Consider the following 22,692-nt stretch of genomic DNA (forward strand, 5'->3'; position numbering starts at 1 on the left):
CTGAAAGTGGACAGGCCATGGCTGTGTCCTGAGTGTAGGCCACAGTGACACCCCCATACCAGCATTTGGCTGGTGAGAAATCTGCCTTTTGAGGCTTCCCAGACACACCATATGATTAAATACTGCTCAGAGGGATATAGTCCCTTCATTATAAAAAATTAGAATACATACTAACTTTTTCTTCTCCATTGGGAATAAAAAGCAAACTCCACCTCCTTCCCACCCCCACCCTAAGTTCAGGTTTTGCACAGTCCCAGGTTGGGAGGGAAGGGCTGTGACCCCTGGGGGGAGTGCCTGGGGCTAATGACTTTGGGGGCTGCTGTGCCTCTTCCGACTCCTCAAGACAACCTTTTGGTCCTTGGAGGACTTCTGGGGCTGAAGTGCTATGTGGCTTTTGTTGTTGTTGTTGTTGTTGTTAAATTATCTTTAAAATATTTACACGTGTGTTTAATTTCCCAGAGTTTCGCCATCTGTTACACGCTCGGTACCGCTGGACTTCAGCAGCTGTGGGCATGAAGAAGCCGTTCCCTGGGACCCCGCCCTCCCCACCGTGGGCATCGTTAATTACAGTTTACTCTTCCCACTCCCTTCCACTAAGAATGAGCCTTTTGTTAGCAGTGCTCAGATGATCATCCCACCGGAAATTTGTTTTTAAGCACCCAGGCCTCTAAAGACCGCGCTTCCCTCTCACTGGGAGTGCTGCATTAGCCTAAGGCATCTTTAATTATAGGCCACGGAAAAAAATGCCAACACCCTAAAAGTCTATTTTTCTCTTAACAAGAGCAAACTTAATTTCCTCAGGCTAAGCCACAAGAGCAGATTTGTACTTGAAACGTCACATGGAAAACAATGGGAGCCTCTGCCCCGGTGCCGTGTGAGGGAGGTGTCACCTGCCTGTTACCAGAAAGCCCAGGGCGCAGCCCCCAGCGGTGTCCACGCATCTCTGAACCCTTTCCTACTCCCAGGAAACAAGGGGAACCCTGGAAAGCCACAGCAGCGATGGATTCCAATGCAGTTTATCTAGGAGTTCGGCATTAATTTAAAAAGGTAGATGTCTTATCCCTGTTGCATGTTTAAATCTCTAATTAATATCATGGGAAATATGTAAGTTAACAAAACGTCATAGAAGAAGTGGAGGAGCACCCGCCCTGTGACAGCGTAATGCTGGGTGCTCGCGGCAGCGCCGGGAAAACATGTGACAGCGTAATGCTGGGTGCTCGCGGCAGCGCCGGGAAAACATGTGACAGCGTAATGCTGGGTGCTCGCGGCAGCGCTGGGAAAAGAGGTGACACACGTTCTCCAGGTGGTGGGTCCAGAGCGATACGAAAGCTCCCGAGGGCGCCGCGTGGGGTCGCGCGGGGGCTTCCCAGAGGTGGCGGGAGTGGGAAGGGAAGGACAGCCGGAGGGATGAGTGCCTGGCCTGGCCGTGGGGTGGGAGAGAGGACGGGTGGGACGGGCAGTGGTGCCGCAGGCACCTGAGATGAGATGCCCTGTCGGAGAGCGAGGCCCCCCTCAGCCAGAAAATGGGAGCCACTGAAAGTTTAAAAATAAGGAAATCACATGGGCAGCCTCCAACTTCGGCGGGTCCAACTTCGGCAGGAGGGGGAGGAAGGTCTCCGTGAGTGACCATCAGGACACGAAGGCAGGAAGCTCAGACACGCTGATCCTTCCACGTGAAGCAGAAAGGGGGGAGGACCCCACTTTCAACAGAGCGGTGATTCTGAAGCCACGGACCAGATAAGGACCTCAGCAGAGCCGAGGGAGGGGGTAACGCAGCTGTGGCCTAGACGAGCACCCCAGGTGGTTGAGAAGGGCCGGGGTGCAACCAGGGGACGCCCTGGGACGGAACCCAGCAGACGGACTGGGCTGGAGACAGAGTTTGGGAACGGAAGCAGTAAACGGTCAGGCATTGCCCCGGGAGAGTTTGTGGCGGGAGAAGAGGCGAATCCCTGCGGTGCAGGGAGCTGGTGTTGAAGAGAAAGGCGGAGTTGGGGGACTCCTGCAGAAGACATGGGCCTGGTGGGCAGGAGGGCATCCTGGAACCGGGGGCAGAGCTGCTGGGAAGAAAGAGGGCCCGTGCTGTGGGAGGAGGACGAGGTGCAAAGTTCAGGAAGGAAGGACCTGGAGCCGGGCCAGAGCCTTGGAGGGAGGAGAGAGGGGAGGCCGGAGTCAGAGCGTCCACCACGGTGACCGCTCTTCCCGCCAGGCACTGCCCAGGGGCTGCCCATTTTCTTTCAGTCCCCACGGGGGATGTTGTGATTTGACGGGTGAGGAGAGCAAGTCTCCTAGACAGGTCGTTTCCCAAGGCCGTGCAGTTCCCACAAGTTCAAATGTGACCTGCCTCCTGCAACTCCAAAACCCTGCCGCCGTCAGCTCCAGGCCACCCTGCAGAGAGGGGTCCCAGGTGTCCTCTGTGAATTAGAATCGGAGGCTGACTCCTCAGTGTTAGAAGCCGGCAGGCCTGGCGGCTGGGGACGTGCTGCGCTGTGCGTGTACCGGGCTGAGGACCCGCCAGGTTGGACGTCCCTGCCGTGGGTGGTGTCCTCAGGGGCCGTGGTTCTCTGCAGCAGCCCTGAGCAGTCTGCAGCCGGGAAACCTCTGGTCGAGTGGGTCCGGGGGGAGCCCTGGTGGCCAAGTCTGCTGTGTGGCCGCAGCAGAATCCTGAGCCTGGGTGAGGGTGAAGAGCAGAAGTTTCCTCCCCGCATTTCTGGAGGCTGGAGGTACAAGGTCAAGGCGCCGGCGTCCCCGGGGCCTCCTGGCTGTGTTCTGCAGGCTGGAGGGCATTGGAGGCTGCAGGAAGCCTCTTGTGTGACTTGCCTTGATCCCCTTCACTGGGAGGAAACCTGGAGCCAAGTCACCTTCCAGCACTATCACATCAGCAATGCCTGGGTCTTGGAGGGGACATATTCGAACCTCAGCAGCCAGGTACAAGCAGGTGAGGCAGAGAAATGGGTGCAGCTTCTGGGGGCTCGAGAGCCTCAGAGGAGCTTTCCACACCTCAGTGCCCGGTTCCCACCCGCCATGGCATCCTCAGGATGGGAAGGGTCCCTGCCGATGAGTCCGCCTGGCGGGCACAGCCTCTCCCTTTCCCTGGAAGCCGACTTGAGCAAGCAGTGGGCTCATGCCGCCTTCCTCACTACCCCCTTCCTGGGCCTCCTCCTTGGTTGCCTGGCACATCTGCCCCTGACATCCGCCTGTAAACCACAGGGTCAGGCACCCTGGGGCCCCTTCCCGGTCGTGCCCCTGACACCTCACAGAGTGTTTGCACGTGAGATGTTTGGTGGCTTGCGACTCCATGATGGCCTCGCCCCATCCCTGTCATGCAGTGTCTCTGCAAATCCACCATGACCTCACCCTACCATGTGGCATCCCTGAAGCCCCCTGGAGCTGCTCCCCGCCAGGTCCTCAGCGACCTCCCGAGGGTTGGTTAAAGTAAGGGGGATTCCAGCCCTAAACCCCCCTGGGGTCAGAATCTCCTGTTAGACACACTCATAGCTCCTGCAACTTTTCCTTGATGTCACTTATTAAACGGCTTGCGTAATGAGTTACTTAGTAAATGGCGATGTGTCCCGTCTTTGCTACAGTCTCTGCTCCACACGGGCTGGGCGGCGTCTGAGTGGTTCCCCTGCCTCCCAGCGAGGGCAGTGCCAGGCTCAGAGTGGACCTTGGGCTCAGCAAGTGCTCCCAGCAGCCCTGCCATGGCGGCCCCCACTCCTTCCAGTAACAGAAACAGGCTCTCTTTGGCTTTGCCGACAACATTCTCTTATGGTTTTCCTCCCTCCTCCTCTCCCTGCTCCACAGATGAAGTGCAGGAAGCCTGAATCTCGTCTTGACTGCCGTGATATTTCTCTAGCCCCGAGCACTCTTCCAGCTCACCATGTAAATGAGGTGGGGGGGGCCACATGGTCTCTGGAACCTTTCTGTGAACCCCTTAAGGTAGGGCTTGGAGCTTGTTCCAGGGGTAAGCCTTCATGTGGGGAGTGGTCTCTAAGGCCCCCCATTCTGGATGTGTGGATTATCATAATTATTATTATTGTTTTCTGGGACTAGGGTCTGGCACTTTCATCAAATTCTCCATGGGTTCTGGCTCCCAAAGAAGCATAAGGACTGCAGTTTTGTGGCTCCGGCGAGCCCAGGATCACGTCTGCCGGTCACCCCGAGGCCCCCAGGATCACGTCTGCCGGTCACCCCGAGGCCCCCAGGATCACGTCTGCCGGTCACCCCGAGGTCCCCCAGGATCACGTCTGCTGGTCACCCTGAGGTCCCCGTCTTCCTCTGTGAGTTAGAATTGGAGGCTGATTCCTATTGGGGGTATGCAAGTTCCTCAGGGACCACAGCTTCTGTCTGCTAAGACCTTAAAAAGGAGACACAGATCGGGCACCTTCTAGATGCTGAGCCCTGGGACGGGGGCTGGCATCTTCCATCTCGTTAAGTCCTCACATCTGCCTGGAAGTGGGCACTATCACCCCCTTTTACAGAAACTGAAGGGCCAGGATCAGATGCTTGGTAGAGTCAAAGCTGAGATTTTAATCCATGTCTCCTGACTATTTTAATTATTTTCCTTGTTCTGCCATAGATGTTAAATTGCTGGCAGATAAAGAAGCATGGTGATGTGATGGGCATGTTCTTATAAAAGCTTTATTACTAAATTTTTAGTTTAAAAATGTCATTTATTTACTGAAACTCTTCAGCTTGATTTTTAAACGGATCCTGTTCTTGCTATTGCTCAATGGCACCAGCTTCTTTAACGTACAGGGCAGATAACAGCCCGTGAAGTTGAGCAATCCACGCTTGTGAATTTGGCTTTTAGAGCTTTCCTTTCTACCAAGGCAGGATGTGCTATTAGGTAGAGTTTCGAGTCAATAGTGCATTGTGCCCAGAAGAACCAGAGGGCTTTCGATCACTTGAGGTTGTGGCAGGTGCGGTTGCCGGTGCCAACATAAATAGCCCGCATGTTTACCCAGCACAAAGATATGAAGCTGGCCGTGACTTCCTGAGAGCCATCCCAAACGAAAGGCAGGAAGAGGGCAAGAGATCCACCTGCAGTATCGTGACGGAAGTTTTCACGTTGTTAAAAAAGTATTCGGCTTTCTATTGTATTACAATACGAAGAAAAATACGCACAAAACATTTCTCCCCCAGAAAACTCCCAGACTGAGGAGAAAGTTGTCTCCTTCCCCAGATGAACTCCGCATACTGTGGCTGAGTGCAGCGACCGCATCTCCTCCCCCAAACACGTGAACGCATTCCCCTGCCCTGGGCCAGCTGGCAACCAAACAAGTAGTAACTCTGGATTCAGAATTCAAGATTCAGAACTGAGTGGACTTTAGACAAGCATAGAGCGATGCTGGGAACTCTCCCACCAGGTTTGGTGCCGCATGGAGGTGGCATGAGGAGGAAAAGCTGCTGTGAGAAGAAAGGATGCAGGGGAGGAGCAGGGAGGCAAGTGTCTGAGTGGAATGGGGTTGCAGCCAGGGGCTCCGTGGGCACAGGCCCAGGCTGGACCAGGGAATGGGCCATGTGGCCTCCAGGTGTGCTTGGCCGTGAATGCCCAGGTGAGCTTAAGGGCTGGCAAGATATTGCTGGGAGACCAGAGACACCAGACCCTGGCAAGTCCATACCACCCCTCTGCCTTTTAGAAGCCCCTTCCCCATGCATCAGGTGGAACTGAACACTACGCATCTGCCTGAGGACCCTGTGCTACTGAACACGGTGAGCATCTGCCTGAGGACCCTGTGCTACCTGAGCAGGTGAAGATGATTCAGCTGCAGTGAGCTGAGTGAGTGGACCAAACAAACATGCTTCTCGCTGTGATCTGGGGGTGGAGGCTCTTGAGGACCACACAATTCACTGCAGATTTGTACCCTCCATAGTGACCTGAATGACCCACTCTCTGAGATCTCACAAGTAGAGGCCACAGCCCAGCCAGCCTGGGGGCCAGCAGGGCCCCAGCAGCTCGGTGACCCCTTCACTCCCGAGCAGGGCCTGTGGGGGTGGGGAGGGTGGGAAGGAGCTTCTGCTGTGGTTCCTTCCTCATCCTGCTCAGTCCAGGAATCCCAGGAACAGATCAGCCTCTTCCTGGCTTCAGTGCGCATGTACTTCAGCCTGCTCCACGGTGCGGTGCTCAGCATTGCTACCCACTGCAAGACTGCAAAGCAGAGAACCAGCCCTGTGGGGTCCATGGTCTCTTATATTTCTTTTTTTAAAATTTTTATTATTATACTTTAGGTTTTAGGGTACATGTGCACAATGTGCAGGTTTGTTACATATGTATCCATGTGCCGTGTTGGTTTGCTGCACCCATTAACTCATCATTTAGCATTAAGTATATCTCCTAATGCTGTCCTTCCCCCCTCCCCCCACCCCACAACAGTACCCGGAGTGTGATGTTCTCCTTCCTGTGTCCATGTGTTCTCATTGTTCAATTCCCACCTATGAGTGAGAACATGCGGTGTTTGGTTTTTTGTCCTTCCGATAGTTTACTGAGAATGATGTTTTCCAGTTTCATCCATGTCCCTACAAAGGACATGAACTTATCATTTTTTATGGCTGCATGGTTTGTAGTTCTCCTTGAAGAGGTCCTTCACATCCCTTGTAAGTTGGATTCCTAGGTATTTTCTCTTTGAAGCAACTGTGAATGGGAGTTCACTCATGATTTGGCTCTCTGTTTGTCTGTGATTGGTGTACAAGAATGCTTGTGATTTTTGTACATTGATTTTATATCCTGAGACTTTGCTGAAGGACCTCTTCAAGGAGAACTACAAACCACTGCTCAATGAAATAAAAGAGGATACAAACAAATGGAAGAACATTCCATGCTCATGGGTTGGAAGAATCAATATCATGAAAATGGCCATACTGCCCAAGGTAATTTATAGATTCAATGCCATCCCCAACAAGCTACCAATGACTTTCTTCACAGAATTGGAAAAAACTACTTTAAAGTTCATATGGAACCAAAATAGAGCCCGCATCGCCAAGTCAGTCCTAAGCCAAAAGAACAAAGCTGGAGGCATCATGCTACCTGACTTCAAACTATACTACAAGGCTATAGTAACCAAAACAGCATGGTACTGGTACCACAACAGAGACATAGATCAATGGAACAGAACAGAGCCCTCAGAAATAATGCCCCATATCTACAACTATCTGATCTTTGACAAACCTGACAAAAACAAGAAATGGGGAAAGGATTCCCTATTTAATAAATGGTGCTGGGAAAACTGGCTAGCCATATGTAGAAAGCTGAAACTGGATCCCTTCCTTACACCTTATACAAAAATTAATTCAAGATGGATTAAAGACTTAAATGTTAGACCTAAAACCATTAAAATCCTACAAGAAAACCTAGGCAATACCATTCAGGACATAGGCGTGGGCAAGGACTTCATGTCTAAAACACCAAAAGCAATGGCAACAAAAGGTCTCTTATATTTCTGTGATTGAGGGGACTCACAGATCTTATTATAAGTGGCATTCAGGGAGAGCAGCCCTTGGGAAGCAGGAGAGGGACTGAGTTGATTCCTTTGTCTCATTTCCTGTGAATTTCCGCAGAAGGGAAGCTGGCTGGAGGAGCCATGGCTTGTGGTGTGTTGGCCCCTTCACTCGTTACAAGTGGCAGTATGTGCTTTTCGGATAATCCCTGCAGCAACCCTGTGAGGAAGGGGCTGTTGTTGTCTTGCCCATTTTTCAGATGGGGAAACGGAGGTACATGTGGCCAGGGAGGAGCCCACTTGGAGCACTGGCCACCCTTCCCACAAAATGGCAGGTACACTCCGTGGTGACGGCTCATGTGCTGTGCATGTCCTGACCATCACCTCTAGCGTCTCCCCTCACTTCTTTGGAAGGCCTTCCTACTGGGACTCTAAGGGCTAAGGGGTCTGTGAGGGACCCCCTGTGCAGGTGGCCCTCGTGGGATGCCCTCAGCCCTGCCCAGTGGCCTCCCTCAGTCCTGTGCCCAGGTCCCTTGGTGCTGTCTGCCAGTGACCATCACAGCTGGTCCTGCAAAGCACTAAGCCTTCAGCTCCTGCCTTCAAGAGCTGCCGGCAGAGGATGCACGGAAAAGAGGTAGAGAAATTGGCCGTGCTGCCTTCTCCCTCACGCCCAGGGCTCGCCTCGCCCCAGGTGTCCTCTGGGAGTTTAGAATTCTTCCGCTTGTCCACACTGCCCATGGACACATAGGCCTCCGTGCTGCTCTGCAACCCCCGTCAGACACCTGGGCAGGTGATCCCTTAAGGACATATTTTCCTCGACTAAAAGGCTGAGGATTGATGGTGTCGCCGTCTCAGAGGAGGGCTCTGAAGTTCACTGATCATGTCTTCTGGCTGCTAGAATCTGCTATAGATGCCCTCTAGTGAATTTTTAATTTCAGTTATACTTTTCAGCTCCAGATTTCATGCCTGCACTTTTCCAGCCTCAGTTCCTATTTAGGTGAAACAAAGAACATCCGTGTTCATCCTTCCAGTAGCCCCTGGACAGGCTAGAACACACAGAAACAGTGATTTGTGAAGAAGACCTACTTGCTCCCTCCACAATGAGGGCTGGGTTCCCACACTGGGAACATGGACAGCCTCTTCTTCAAGTGGGTGGGGGCAGGGAGAGTAAAGCAGCCAAAGAGCTTTCTTCCTGTTTTCAAGTTGCTGTTTCTTGTCAACATTTGCTTGGTTGCTGTAGGCCTCTGCTTGTTTTTTGATGTTTCTGGGAGGGGAAGGGGGACACTTTGGAGCCACCCCTTCCCCCATTTTGCTGATGCTACTTTAACTGGGGCCGAAACTACAAATCTCAGAGCTTGGTTCCTCTCTTTAGAGTTTTATTTCATTACTGTCATGGATTGATCTATATATTTTTGTTATCAGTTGATTGAAATTAGAGGCTCATACAAAATATAAGAATATTTTGAAGATCTAAATAATGTTTCTTAGCAGCTTAATTTCATTTTTCTGCCTTAGTAATCTAATTGCTCCATGTACACAGATGCATATAATGTCAAGTATAGGTTTCAAGGCATAACAATCTTATCAGCAATGAACAATAAAGTAAAATACTTTATTGGTGAGAAAACTGAGGCCCTGCAAGGGGTTGAACTGCTTGTGCAAAGCAGGGACAACACAGGGGTGAGAATCTGGTCTTCCTGCTGCTGAGCCAGTCAAATTCTTCCACGATGAAGGTGTTCAGAGAAGGAGCATGCATACTTATCCTGACTCGACCTGGTTATGAACTATCTGCATGGAAAACTAGTACCACTGGACACAGACATAGTTCCACAAAAATAAATGGTTTATAAAAAGTGCTTTTCTTCCAGAGTTCCCTCTCTTAGTAAATAGCCCTTCCACTGGGCAACCACTGAAGATGCTGGCGTCATCCCTGATGCTCTCTTACTACCACATCAATCCCAGCCAACACTTCACAGCTAACTCGACCTCCACATGGTGCCTTCAGACTACCCACTCCTGTCCTCTTCACCGGCACGACCCTGGGTCTTGCTGCCACACTCTGCATGCACCTGCTCACCAGTCTCCCACCCCTGCTTTCCCTCTCTGTGGGGGTCAGCCTCCAGGACAGCTCTTAGTACCCCTGCCTTCTGGTATTCCTTCACGTGCAGCCTGCCCCACACAGAACTGGAGCTCATGTGTGATGAATGGAGCTTGGCAGAGGTGACTCCCAAGACCAGGTCCCAGGGCACAGCAGCAGCTGCTGACTTGGTCTCTTGGATTGCTGTACCTAGGGGAAGCCAGGCGCCATGTTGTGAGGATGCTCAAGCAGTCCCGTGGAGAGGCTCTTGTGGGGAGAAACGGGGGCTTCCTGCCAAGATCCAGGAGCAGCCCACCAGCCATGTGGGTGGGCCACTGTGGCAGGGCATCTTGCAGCCTCAGCTGAGCCTTAAGATGAGGCTGATGTCTTTCCTGCAACCACGTGAGAGACCCTGAGCCCTCACAGTCTGGCTAAGCCACTCCTGGGTTCTTGGCCCACAGAAGCTGTGCAAGGTGACGATGGACCTCAGTCAGCTGGGGGCGGCTGGAACAAAATACCAGGCTGGGACCTAAACCACAGCACTTGTTTCTCACAGTTGTAGAGGCTGAGAGGGCCAACATCAAGTTGCCAGCAGATCTGTTTGTGGTGAGGGCTCTCTTTCTTGTTTGGAGACAGCCCCCTTCTTGCTGTGTCCTCATAGGGTGAAGAGAGAGCGCTGATCTCTTCCTCTTCTTGCAAGGGCCCTGAACCCGTCATGAGGCTCCACACTCATGGCCTCATCCAAACCTGATTCTCTCCCAAAGGCCCCTTCTCTGAATACTCCTCTATGGCAGATTAGGACTTCAGCATGATTGTGAGGTTGGAGGGGGACACAAACATTCAGTCCATAGCAGATTTTTACTGTTGTGTTAAGCCCTATATTTGGGGGTTATTTGTTACGCAGCAGTGGATAACTGATACACTCCCTGATAGCCTATTCTCAACACAACAACCAAGTGGCCTTTAACATTTTAAATTTAGTTATGTTAATCTACTTAAAGCTTTCCAATGGCTTCTTATCACTCCAGATAAGTTCTTAGCCCTCACCATGGCCCAGAAAGCTGAGCATGACCTGGTGTCTGCCTGCCCCTCTGTGCTTGCTTCCCCACCCTGGCCCCTCCTGCCCTCTGTGCACACTGATTTTCTCACTGCTGCTCCAGCATGCCAACCATGCTCCCACCTTCCAGCCTTCACCACGCTCTGCCTCCTGTCCTGGACATTCTTCCTCGGACTCACTCATTCCCCTCAAGTCTCACTTAAATGTCACCTCCCCAGGAAGCTGCCCTCAGCACCCACTACGGCAGCCCCATGGTCTGCTGCTGCCTGTCCCCTTGCTGTGCTGCATCTTACCTCATAGCACTGGCAGAGGAGGTGTGCATGCATGTGTGCACATGTGAGTGCACACAGGTGCATGTGTGCACATGTGAGTGCACACGGGCACATGTGTAGCTGTGTGTCACATGACTGTACATGTGTGTGCACATGCGAGTGTGCATGGCATACATGTATGTGTGTCATGTGTGTACATATGTGCACGTGTGCACATGTGAGTGTGCATGGGCATATGTGTAGGTATGAGTTGCATGCATGTGTGGGTACATATGCATGTGCACATGTGAGTGTGCATGGCACGTGTGCATGTGTGTGTCACATGCGAGTGTGTGGGTACATGTGCGTGTATCTGTGCATGTGAGTGCATGCACACACGCACAGGTGTGTACACACAGGTGTGTGAACATATACACAATTGTGTGGATGCACGTGCATGTGCATATATACACATGTGCATGTCTGTGCACGTGAATGTTCTCTCTCCCTATTAGGATGCAGGGATGCTCTCGTTTCCCATCATGTTTGCAGCAGCTGGCACAATGCCCAGAACATGCTGTGCCCTCAGTGGATAGTTGACAAACACACCTGTGAGTTAAACAAAACATGTGTTACTCAGATTCTACATGACAGGCACTGGGAGCAGTGAAAAAAGGAATGGGATTCCTGCCCTCCTGAAGCTCACAGCCTAGTAAGAAAATAACTACCAGATCTTAACAATCCTGTGTGGTGAATGTCATGCTAGCAAAATCCAGAGCGCTGGGGACAGCCGGAAGGGCTCACGGAGTCCAGCCTTCTGCAGCAGGCGGGGTTTTCACACCTGCTTTGCCTGCAATGGCAGGACAGTCAAGGCTTCATTGAAAACATGATTTTCTATTATAGTAATTCCCATAAAGAATTGTTACTTTATAATAATGATAATTATTTTGGAGTTATCTGGAATATTAAAAACAATGCAGAAGTCTGACGATAACAGATTGGACCATGTTACCCTTGCACCAGGGATACGTGGGGTGGGCTATTCGTTACACAGCTATTAAAAGTCATGATGTAATAGCATTTTCCAGGATGCCTCAGCTGTACACCTTACTCTAGCAATACTATCAATGTATGAGTATTTACTTTCATGTGGCCATGAGCAGCGCCGTGTGTGCCTGATAACACATACATGCACTCAACTTACATCAAAATGTTACCATTTTATAATTCTGAGTGATGAGATTGTAGGTAATTTTTCTCATAGCATTTAATATATTACAACGTTTTTGCCAATATTCCCTAACTTTATTACAAAATAAAATCAATAAAATATTTCTAGAAACCAGCATCATAAATATGGGGTTTTGCTTACTTTCTTTTCAGGTTGTATGAAGTGTCCAGTTGTCATATCCCTGTGCTAATGGATCTTATATTTAACAGAAAAAAAATACAGCCCTGCCAGCTGCCACTTAGCACCGTGACGAGGTCCGGGGCACACTGGTGACTTGCAAGAAGTCAGCCTCACGGCCCAAAGGGTTCTGCGTCTTCTCCCCTTTCCTTACATTGCTGTCCTGTTTTGGAGCAATATTTTTCAGGAGTTTGCTTCCAGGAGGGTCTGAGCCTTGGTAGCTCATCTCCAGGTCAAACTGTTTTTCTGTTCCTGGGAATGTGGTTGATGTCGTCCATGGGCTGCTTGCCTGTCCTTCGAGATCAACCCCTCCCTGGGACCTAAGGTTCTGGCCTGGCGTCTGGGCCCTGGCTGATATAGGAGCCGAGCCAGGGGGCCCTAATGGGGCAGGATGGCAGCACCTCGGTTCTGGCCTGGCATCTGTGCCCTGGCTGGTGCAGGAGCAGGGGGGCCCTGACGGGGCAGGATGGCGGCACCTCGGTTCTGGCCTGGCATCTGGGCCCTGGCTGATGCAGGAGCAGGGGGGCCCTGACGGGGCAGGACGGTGACGCCTCCTCTCCACGCCTCCACAGCGGAAGATCGTGCCTCCTGGTGGGGATGATTATTGATTAAAGCGTCTGAATTCAATCAGAAACTGTTTCCTGGTCCTTACATGTGTTTTCATTAGGAACAGACCTGACCATTCTCTTTCCTTCCCTCTATTGATTTAAAAAGAGCAGCCTGGCCAAAGAATAAAGAAAGCAGCCCAGCACACACACACACACACACACACACACACACCACGCACCCCCTGACACGCATGCACCCCCCCACACACACACGGTCTCCTCCCACACGCACATGCACACACAGGAACCAACATACTGTAACTTTTCTGTGTTTTAGAAAACTCCTCTGTTTGTTTAGGTTGTGGGTAGAAGGACTTGGGAGCCTTGATAACCTCTGACAACTATGTCCCCAGCCGCGTGCGGTACGGTGGCTCCCTGCTGCACATAAATGGGCTTTCTCCTTTTATTCATGATTCATGCCTCGAATAAAGACAGCAGCAGATGGTACATCTGTTTGAAACATTTCTTTGCAACGTGGATGCAGCCTTGAGAATTGTTCGATCTAAGCATAACTATGAAATTTTGACAGAAAGGTATTTAAAACACAGGTCCAAACATGGAATGATTCAGAAACAAGGATAGGTACAGATAAGTCACCCTTCTTGACCACAGAGATACAAACTATTGGATTCTGAACAACCATTAAGAGTGTTTACCTTTATTTTATTTGATTGTTGTGAAGACAAAAAACATTGAGATATGTGAATTTGTTGTTTTTAAACATGGTTTATCAGTTCCTCAAATATGCCTACTTCTCTCCAGTAGGAAGCCAGGATGGTACATTTCCTAATATCTACTTTCACATGCAGACCACATCCATACCCATGCAAGCACACGCTCATGCACACACATGGCTGCGGGTGTGGTCCAGGAGCCGGGTTCCAAGTCAGGTGGGCCTTGTTGAAATCTCAGGTCCACCTCGGACCTGCTGTATGACCCTGGGGAACTTGGAATAACTTTTCTGAGTCTCCAGTTCCTTATCTGCAAAATGGGGTAAAAATAACGTTTTGAAGTAGAGTTGCTATGGATGTTTGCGGGTTAAAATCCCTGGCGGTAAGTGTGAGTTCCTTCTCATGGTACCAAGATCAGACCCCACCAAGGGCTGGCAGCTCTGGAACCAGCAAAGAGCTGCACCTTCTAGGTGCTTGTGAGGTGAGAAAAGCATTTGGAGAGAATTTATCAGTGTTTCCTTCTTTTTTTTTTTTGAGACAGAGTCTGGCTCTGTCGCCCAGGCTGGAGTGCAGTGGCATGATCTCGGCTCACTGCAAGCTCCACCTCCCGGGTTCACGCCATTCTCCTGCCTCAGTCTCCCGAGTAGCTGGGACTACAGGCGCCCACCACCAAGCCTGGCTAAATTTTCGTATTTTTAGTAGAGACGGGGTTTCACCTTGTTAGCCAGGATGGCCTCGATCTGCTGACCTCGTGATCCACCTGCCTCAGCCTCCCAGATGGCTGGGATTACAGGCGTGAGCCACCGTGCCCGGCCTGTTTCCTTCTTCTTTAAGCCAGTTCAGCCCGTTTCTAATCCCCGAAGCTCTTTGATTGTGCCCTCAGTGTAAATACTGAAGACACTTTGGTAGTAACAACAACAAAAGAAATCATTGAAGGTAGAAGAACGCGTCAGGAGAGGAAAAATGGATAGTCCCTCCCAACCTGATCTCTCCATGTAAGTGATTTGGATCGGAAGAGCAAACAGTTTCTAGCAGATGTTAACACCAGTTAAATAATTAATTCCACAAGCTCAGTCATGGTGTTGGCAAGTCAGTGACCTAAGGCCTCTGTCTGAGCCTGAGCGTCGAGTGACTCAAACATCGCTTCAGGCATGAAGTCAGGCTGGGCAGGGACAGGGTGGGGCCGCCTTAGGGTTTCCAGGCCATCTGTAGCTGAAAGCCAAGTGCGACCAGCAGGTCAGCACCCCTGCCCCCCTCCCGGCGTGCACTTCCAGATGCCTGGGAGGGTGGTGTGGCTTTAAGAGCTCTTGGGAAGGCCAAGGCCAGTTCCTGGCTGAAGATGGCTGTGGCCAGTGTCTTGGCAGCATCCAGGCACTGAAAGGATGACTAAGTTTCTCTCCTGCTTGGAGAGCAGGGGGGATGATTACCAGGAGGGCAGAAACTTGCCTTCTCTTGGAAAAATGCAGTGAAGGGATTCAATTTCCAGAGCAATTAATCTAGTGCCTCTGGGAGTTTTACCTGTGACTTAGGAGCTGCCTTCTGTGACCCCATTGAGGCCTGGGAAGACCGCCCTTTCTCAGCGCTGCTCGGAAGAAAGTGTTTGATTCAAGGAACACAGCACAGGCACCTCATGAGTTATGCATGAAAAATCAGCAAGGCACACAAAGCCAGGCTGGCAAAGACCAACCTGATGGCACACGAAAGACAGAGGCTGTGGTCGAAGGAGGCCACGTCCTCGGAGGACCTCGGGTGCTGGGTCAGGATGACAAGGGTTTACGTTTAGAATGAGTTGGGATAATGTCCAGTGACTCGTTTGGTTCTTTGAGTTAAAAAAAAACAAAACACAAGCAGCATTTATGTAACAAGTCTTTCAATTCTGCGCGGTTTCCAGGGCCCTCTGCGGCATCCTGCTAAGCAGGCATGACGGATGACAGGTGAGCCAGGGCCATTGGCCACAGCCCTTTCATTTTCCCGCAGAGCTCATCAGGAAAGGCTGCTCTGACACGGAACCAGTAAGCCCTTCCCTCTACCTGCCGGGTGATTCGCACAGGCTCTGAACCATCGTAAGTCCCGTGCTCATTCGTGAACAGGAGGGTTAGAACTCTACCTGCTCAGGGACCACTTCCTGTGGTCTCCTGTATCTGATCTTTCTGAGGAAGGGAGAGGGGGCAGAAGCCCAATTCTTTCATTTTCTCACCGTGGAGCCCTGAAAAGTGACCCCTCCCAAGATATTTTTACTTCCTAATCTTCAGAAGCTGTGACAAATATCTTACATGGTAAGAGATGGGATTAGGTGAGGGATCTCTTGAGGAGGAGTTGATCTTAGATTTGCCTGGTAGGCCCTAAATGCAATCACAGGCCTCTGGGTGGGAGAAAGGCAGAGGGGTTTGGTCATAGACACACAGAGAGGGCAGTGTGGAGATGGAGCCTGGAGGTGCGGCTGCAGCCAGGGGAGGCCTAGAGCCCTGCAGAGCGTCAGGAGGCTGGAAGGAGCCTTCCTGGTCCTTCAGGGGAGCTCACCCTGCCTGCACCTGGAACTGAGATGACGGGTCTCTGGCTGCAGTTCTGTGTGCCCTGCCTGCACCTGGAACCGAGATCACGGGTCTCTGGCTGCAGTTCTGTGAGTGGGTAGATCTGCTGGTTAAGGCCACCAGTCAGTGCCATTTGTCCCGGCATCCATGGGACAGAAACACAGTCCCTTCCTCCTTCCTGGAGCCCCCTCCCCTGTCCTTGGCTTATGTCCTCTGGCATGTCCTGAGCTGTGGCCACAGCGAGCCTCAGGCTCCAGGCCTTTCTGCCCAGCTTCTGCTATGGCCTAGCACAGCGGACCCTCCCTCACGTCCCAGCCCTGACTCCCCTCATCCACCCAACTGTCCCCGCTCAGCCACTGCGAGCACTCCCAGGAGAATGCTCTGTTCATTGTTCGGCACTGACGGTTGTTTTATATAAATATCACTCACGGCAGTGGCTGCCTCTTCAGGGCAGAACCCACGTGGCAGCTTGTGTGTCCTTATGGGCAACTTGCTCATGACTTTGCACCATCACTGGAGGTTTAACAAAAATCTCATTTATTCAATTCCAGGCTGGAGGCAGCCTGCATCATTTCTTCATCTGGTAGATAGTATTTTTTTTTTTTAATTCGAGATTTAAACCCTTTCTAGGAAACAGACATCTCTAGAGAAAAATGAAAGCATAAATCGACCTCTATAAGCTTGAAAAAATAAATTACAGTAAAGCACTGTTAACACAGACTAACTTGAAGGAAATGCTGCTTATTAGCGGAAAAGATCATTTAAAGTAAAATACACGTGGTACCCACCTTTGATCACTGTGGATTCTGGAGCAATGTTCGTATTCCATGCCAGGATGCGAAGGGCCAGGTTCCCACGTGGGGTTGTTTCTCCTGCCCATGAGGGTCCACTGCCAAGGAGGGACACACGCAGGACAGTGGGAATTTAAAGGATTCTGACTGTGTCTCCCAATGCCCCAATGAAGGGCTCCCGAAAAGTGAGTGGGGGCCGGGCACAGAGCCCAGGTGAGGGTCCCGGGCTAGGCCTCGCTCCCAGCTCCATGAAACCTCAGCCCTGCTGGCTCCAGAGGCCAAGACCCTGTGATACAGGAGTTATTAAGAAATAATTTTCAGGCAGATAGTAAAGGTAAAGGTTCTTGGTGTAAACTTTCCTGTAATAAAAAACGCCCGAACCATCTCTTTTCTAACAGAAAAGGCAGCTTGAAGGGCCGGACTGGCAAGCTTTGATATGCAAATACCGGCCATCAGAAACTGGGTCACTCAATATGGCAATTCCCGCTGTCTTCTCCTTGCCAGCACCTGTACCAAGTTCACGGCCACCTCCAGATAACATGAAGTGTTGGGAACATCATGGCGACCCACATTTGCATATTAAAGGGCTAAGGTGGGAGGGCCAGGTTTTTCTCAGGCTGTGTAAATGACACACCTGGTCAAGCCAATCCCCTCGGCCTTTTGCAAACCAGACACCGCCTCCTCCAGCATCGAAATATAAGCAGGCACTTTTCCGCCCCACACAGGGGTTTTCTCTTTGTTTGAATCCCCCTCCCTCTGCTCTGCACAGGGGAGCTGCTTTCTTCTTCCTTCCTTCTTTCTTGCCTATTAAACTTTTTGCACTGGGCCTGACGACCCTGCCAGTGGCTCAGGGGCTGAAGGGGCTGAAGGGGCCTGGACCCAAGTGACCAGTAAACAGCCTCGATCTCTCTCTGTCTCTCTGCATCTCTGTCTCTGTCTCTCTCTCGTCCAAATCTTCGGAGGCAGCCTGGCCTCCTGGGGATAGTGGGCTAGGCCTGTGAAGTCGGGAGGATCCAATCGCTAAGCGGAGGATGCAGAGCCCAGCCCGCCCTGCCTCCCTGGCCCCACTGCTGTCAGGGGCATGGGACACACTGCCTCACTTCCTCACCATGGCCAGTGGAGACGGGGCAGGGGTCTGGCATATGAAAGCGCCGTCCTGTTCAGCCCTGCCCCTGCAGAACCAGCCTCGGGTGTGCCTGTGACGGCTCCATGGAACAGGCCGCCATGGATTCCGCCGTGACAGTCAGGATGTTGGAGGGCCCCTGCCACCATAGGGCCCGACTTGGGGCAGCCAGACCTGAGTGGGAGCAGGGGTGGCCTGGTGGGAGAGGCCTCGGCTCACCACGCGCTGGCTCTGTGACTCTTACTCAACCGGCACTGACAGCCACAGCCTCAAAACCCTCTGGTGCAAGATTGGAGTTCGCGTTCATCCTTCCGTGTTTTCAGGGGACTGAGCACGTTGCTTCCCGGCCTCCTGCTCCCCACAGAGATGAGGCCATGCTTGGGTCACAGCTTTCCCCCTGGAGGTTACATTCTGCTCTATCTTCAGTGTCTGTGACATGAGCATGCATCTGTTATGCGTGTGTGCTGTGTGTCCCTGTGTGTTTGTGTGCTGCAAGTTTGTGTGTATGTGTGTGTTGTGTTTTGTGTGTGTGGTATGTCTGTGCATGTGTGTGTCTGTATGCTCTGTGTGTATCTGTGCATGTGTATGTGCATGTGTCTCTATGTTCCTGTGTGTGTGCATGTCTGTATGCGCTGTGTGCGTGTGTGTGTATGCTCTATGTGTCTGTGTACATATGTGTCTGTATGCTATGTGCGTGTGCATGTGTGTCTGTGCATGTGTGTATACTCTGTGTGTCTGTGCACGTGTGTCTGTATGCTATGTGTGTGTGCATGTGTATGTGCATGTGTGTGTCTGTGCATGTATGTCTGTACACTGTGCATGTGCATGTGTGTGTCTGTACACTCTGTGTCTGTGCACGTGTGTCTGTATGCTATGTATGTGTGCATGGGTATGTGCACGTGTGTGTGCACGTGTGTGCATGTGTGTCTGTACACTGTGTGTCTGTATGCTAGGTATGTGTGCATGTGTATGTGCACGTGTGTGTGCATGTGTGTCTGTGCACATGTGTGTCTGTATGCTATGTATGTGTGCATGTGTATGTGCACGTGTGTGTGCATGTGTGTTGTACACTGTGTGTCTGTATGCTATGTATGTGTGCATGTGTATGTGCATGTGTGTGTCTGTGCATGTGTGTCTGTACACTGTGTATGTGCATTGTATGTCTGTGCATGTGTGTATACTCTGTGTGTCTGTGCACGTGTGTGTCTATATGCTATGTGTGTGTGCGTGTGTGTGTCTGTGCATGTGTGTCTGTACACTCTGTGTGCGTCTGTGCAGGTTGCATGTGTGCATGTGAGACCTTGCTTTGTTTGCCACATGTGGCAGCTCCCTAGGAAGGCACCTCTGCAGGGTCCTGTTGCTCAAGCCTTCCCGCTGAGCTGCCTTCATGCTGCCCAGACCCACAGTTGAAAGCTGAGCTCTGCAGCCCGTGCCCGGAGTAGGGCCTCTCCTTGCTGTGTTTTTGCTGCAGGAAGCAGCAAAATGGGTGCTGGGTGGAGACTGGAGCCAGGCCCCTCCACGTGCTGCTCTCGGGCCCCTGGAGATGACCAGGCCAGTGAGGGTGGGGCCCTAAAAACCTGTGGCCATGGGAGGGTGTGCCCGAGCCTGGGTTCTCCTCCTCACGGGGGCCCTGGCCACCAGCTGGGTGTGCACTTGCAGCGCCAAACATGCCCCGAGGATCCCGCTCTCCAGCGTTGCTGGGTCCTGCCTGGCGCTGTGCTTCCTGCCAGCAGAGGGTGCAGTGACAGCCCGCCTCGTTGTTCCCTGGTGCCCCCAGTGACTCTGTGCCCCAGAACCCCTAGGCTGACCTAAGCCCCAGTGTGGCTGCATTGGAGATGGGACCTTGAGGGAGATCATTAAGGTTAGACGAGGTCATGGGGGTGGGCCCTGATCCCATAGGATTAGCGTCCTTGGAGGAAGGGACACTGGAGAGCTCTCTCTTTCTCTCTCTCTCTGTGCACAGAAGAAGGAAAGACCTGTGTGGGCACAGCAGGGAGGCAGAGCCCTCTGCAATCCAGGAGGCAGCCTTCTCCAGGAACCAGCCCTGCCCACGCCTTCGTCTCGGACTCCAGCCTCCAGAACTGTGAGAAAACCATTTCTGTTGTTAAGTAGCCGGCACGACAGGCATGCGCCTCCACACCTGGCTAATTTTTGTATTTTTTATAGAGACAGATTTCATTATGTTGCCCAGGCTGGTTTCGAACTGCTGGACTCAAGCAATTCACCCACCTCTGCTTCCCAAAGTACTGGGATTACAGGTGTGAGCCACTTTGCCCAGCCTCCAGAACCTGTTTATTTTCCCAAATGGAAACTCTGTCCCCATTAAACACTCACTCCCCTTCCCTCTCCCCAGCTCCTTGCAGCCCTCACCCTCCTTTCTGTCTCTGTGGTTTGACTCTGCTAGGGAACCTCAGATCAGTGGGTCCCACGATTATTGTTTATGCTGCTTGTATCTTTAGACATAACTGAGTTTTGAAATAAAAAAAGAAAATCAAAAATAAAACATCAAATGTTAAATCAAGAATTCAAGCTGTCTATTTATTTTACAAAGAATAACATGGCCACGTGAATTCACGATTCTAATGAAGTGTGACCTAGTCCTGTCACCCTGAATTCATCAGAGATCAGGGACGTGGCCTCGGGAACCTCAGGTCTCAGGGAATCCACCAGGCCTTTCCCACACAACCAAAGCAAGAAGCACAAGCGCATCTCAGCATCTCTGCAAGTTTGTCGTCTTTCCTTGACTTCAACCAAATCTTCACAGAATTCACCTCTAAGAGTCAGGCCCAGGAGAATAATTAGCAAATCAATGTAATTTTTATTCCTTGTCTACTGGTATGAGAACTGTTAGATTATCAAGCCACTCTGTAATGAATGTCTCTTAATTAGCAGAGTTGACTCCACAAAACCCGCTATGAACGTATTTGGGGCACAGCCGTATGCTATAAACTATAACAGAGCCAGGCCTTCATGAGCATAAATTCAGGGCAGGGCTCAGCTCTGAGGGGAATCGGGGGGTGGGACCCCCGCCTTGGGTCCAAAGTTGTTTTTCTTAAGCTGGGTGGCGGGGCAAGGATATTCGTTACTGCCTTGTTGTACTGTGTAAGCGTGTGGTGGTGCCTATCCCATCGAGAATACAGAACAACAGACAGAGGACATTCATGCTCACTGGCTAGCCCTTGGGGCAGCGGGGCAGCGGGCAGGGCCGGAGGGCGTGAGAGGGGCAGAGGCGCTGCAGAATCCCCAGTCTGGAGACACTTTGGAAGGTAGCACAGCGTGCGTGGGGGGCAGTCAGGGAGCAAGAGGGTCCACACTTGCGTGGGGCAGAGGCGGGGTCCACACTTGTGTGGGGCAGGCGCCGGGTCTACACTTGCGTGGGGCGGGGGGCAGGGTCTACACTTGCGTGGGGCGGGGGCGGGGTCTACACTTGCGTGGGGCAGAGGCGGGGTCCACACTTGCGTGGGGCGGGGGCGGGGTCCACACTTGCGTGGGCATCTGGAGGGTCAGAGAGGCTTCTCCGGACTTCATCCTGAAGGGGTAGAAACCAGACTCCTGCTGGGATTCTGGAGGTTTCCTTGTGGTCCTGGGGTGGCCGGGGACCTGATGTGGGTCCTCTTGCCCAGGGGGACGGAGGATCAGCCTGGGGCTGGGTGAGGGCCCGGATCTTGGAGGCTGCAGCTTAAACAGAGAGAAAGGAGCGGATCTGAGAGATTTTCAGTTGCAGAGATGAAATTGACAGGCCAATGTGGTGAGTTGGCGCAGGAGGCCGAGACACGGGGGAGCTTCCGAAAAAAGAAACAACATTAAGCTGAGATACAGCCGTGCACACCACGCCGAGCGCTTACTGAGTGTTCTGTGCCGGCAATTTCATCAGCTATTTTGTCTCTCAACCTGTCATGGGGGATGTCTCTGCAGTCAGCCCCTCCCCAGACAGAGCCACCGCCTGGATCCGGGATCTGAGGATGAAAGCGCTGAGAGCCCCTCGTGGACCCTGGAGGACAGATGAATCCGTGATGGGCGGAGCCACCTCAGGCCCATTGTGAGTGGGATCGCGTTGGCTTCCCCCATGGGAGATGCCACTGCAAAGTCCAAATGCCTGAAGAGCCCCGACGGAGCCACGCCAGCCAGTTCTTTCTCCCCGAGGCACCTGCTGAGCTGCCTCATTGACTTCCCCGCCCCGGTGGTTTGGAAAATGGGATGCCCATCATTTGAGCTGTGACTTCTGCCCCCTCACAGCCAAGTTGTATCTTCACTTTACATTAATGTTAAAAAAAATAGGGGCTGGGCGCGGTGGCTCACGCCTGTAATCCCAGCACTTTGGGAGGCTGAGGCGGGCAGATCACGAGGTCAGGAGATACAGACCATCCTGGCTAATACGTTGAAACCCCGTCTTTACTAAAAAATACAAAAATTTGCCGGGCGAAAGTGGCGGGTGCCTGTAGACCCAGCTACTTGGGAGGCTGAGGCAGGAGAATGGCGTGAACCCGGGAGGCGGAGCTTGCAGTGAGCCGAGATCGCGCCACTGCACTCCAGCCTGGGCGACAGAGCGAGACTCCGTCTCAAAAAAAAAAAAGGAAAGGCGCGCGGCAAAGTCTCCAAGTCCAACCTGTGACGTATTTTGCACTGCTTACCCCATTTAATAGAAGCTGGAGAAAAAGGATGAGTGGCCCTGCCTGGAATCAGCCATGGCATTCACATCGTGATGTCAGTTTGACTCAACATCCATCACTTCACTTACATCA

The 22,692-nt window shown here is 51.9% G+C and overlaps 1 protein-coding gene across 1 annotated transcript; it reads left to right on the forward strand.

Annotated features, from left to right (window-relative positions):
- Nucleotides 1-1,161: 1,161 nt before the first annotated feature.
- On the forward strand, nucleotides 1,162-12,860 carry LOC101179179. Its single transcript, XM_030804743.1, has 3 exons — nucleotides 1,162-1,285; nucleotides 2,423-2,935; nucleotides 12,742-12,860. Exons 1-3 carry the CDS (start codon nucleotides 1,162-1,164, stop codon nucleotides 12,756-12,758), a joined length of 654 nt encoding a protein of 217 aa, XP_030660603.1. The 3' UTR covers nucleotides 12,759-12,860.
- The last annotated feature ends 9,832 nt before the right edge of the window (nucleotides 12,861-22,692 follow it).

This window comes from Nomascus leucogenys, chromosome 3 (assembly GCF_006542625.1).
Source record: "Nomascus leucogenys isolate Asia chromosome 3, Asia_NLE_v1, whole genome shotgun sequence".
NCBI classification, from domain to species: Eukaryota; Metazoa; Chordata; class Mammalia; order Primates; family Hylobatidae; genus Nomascus; species Nomascus leucogenys.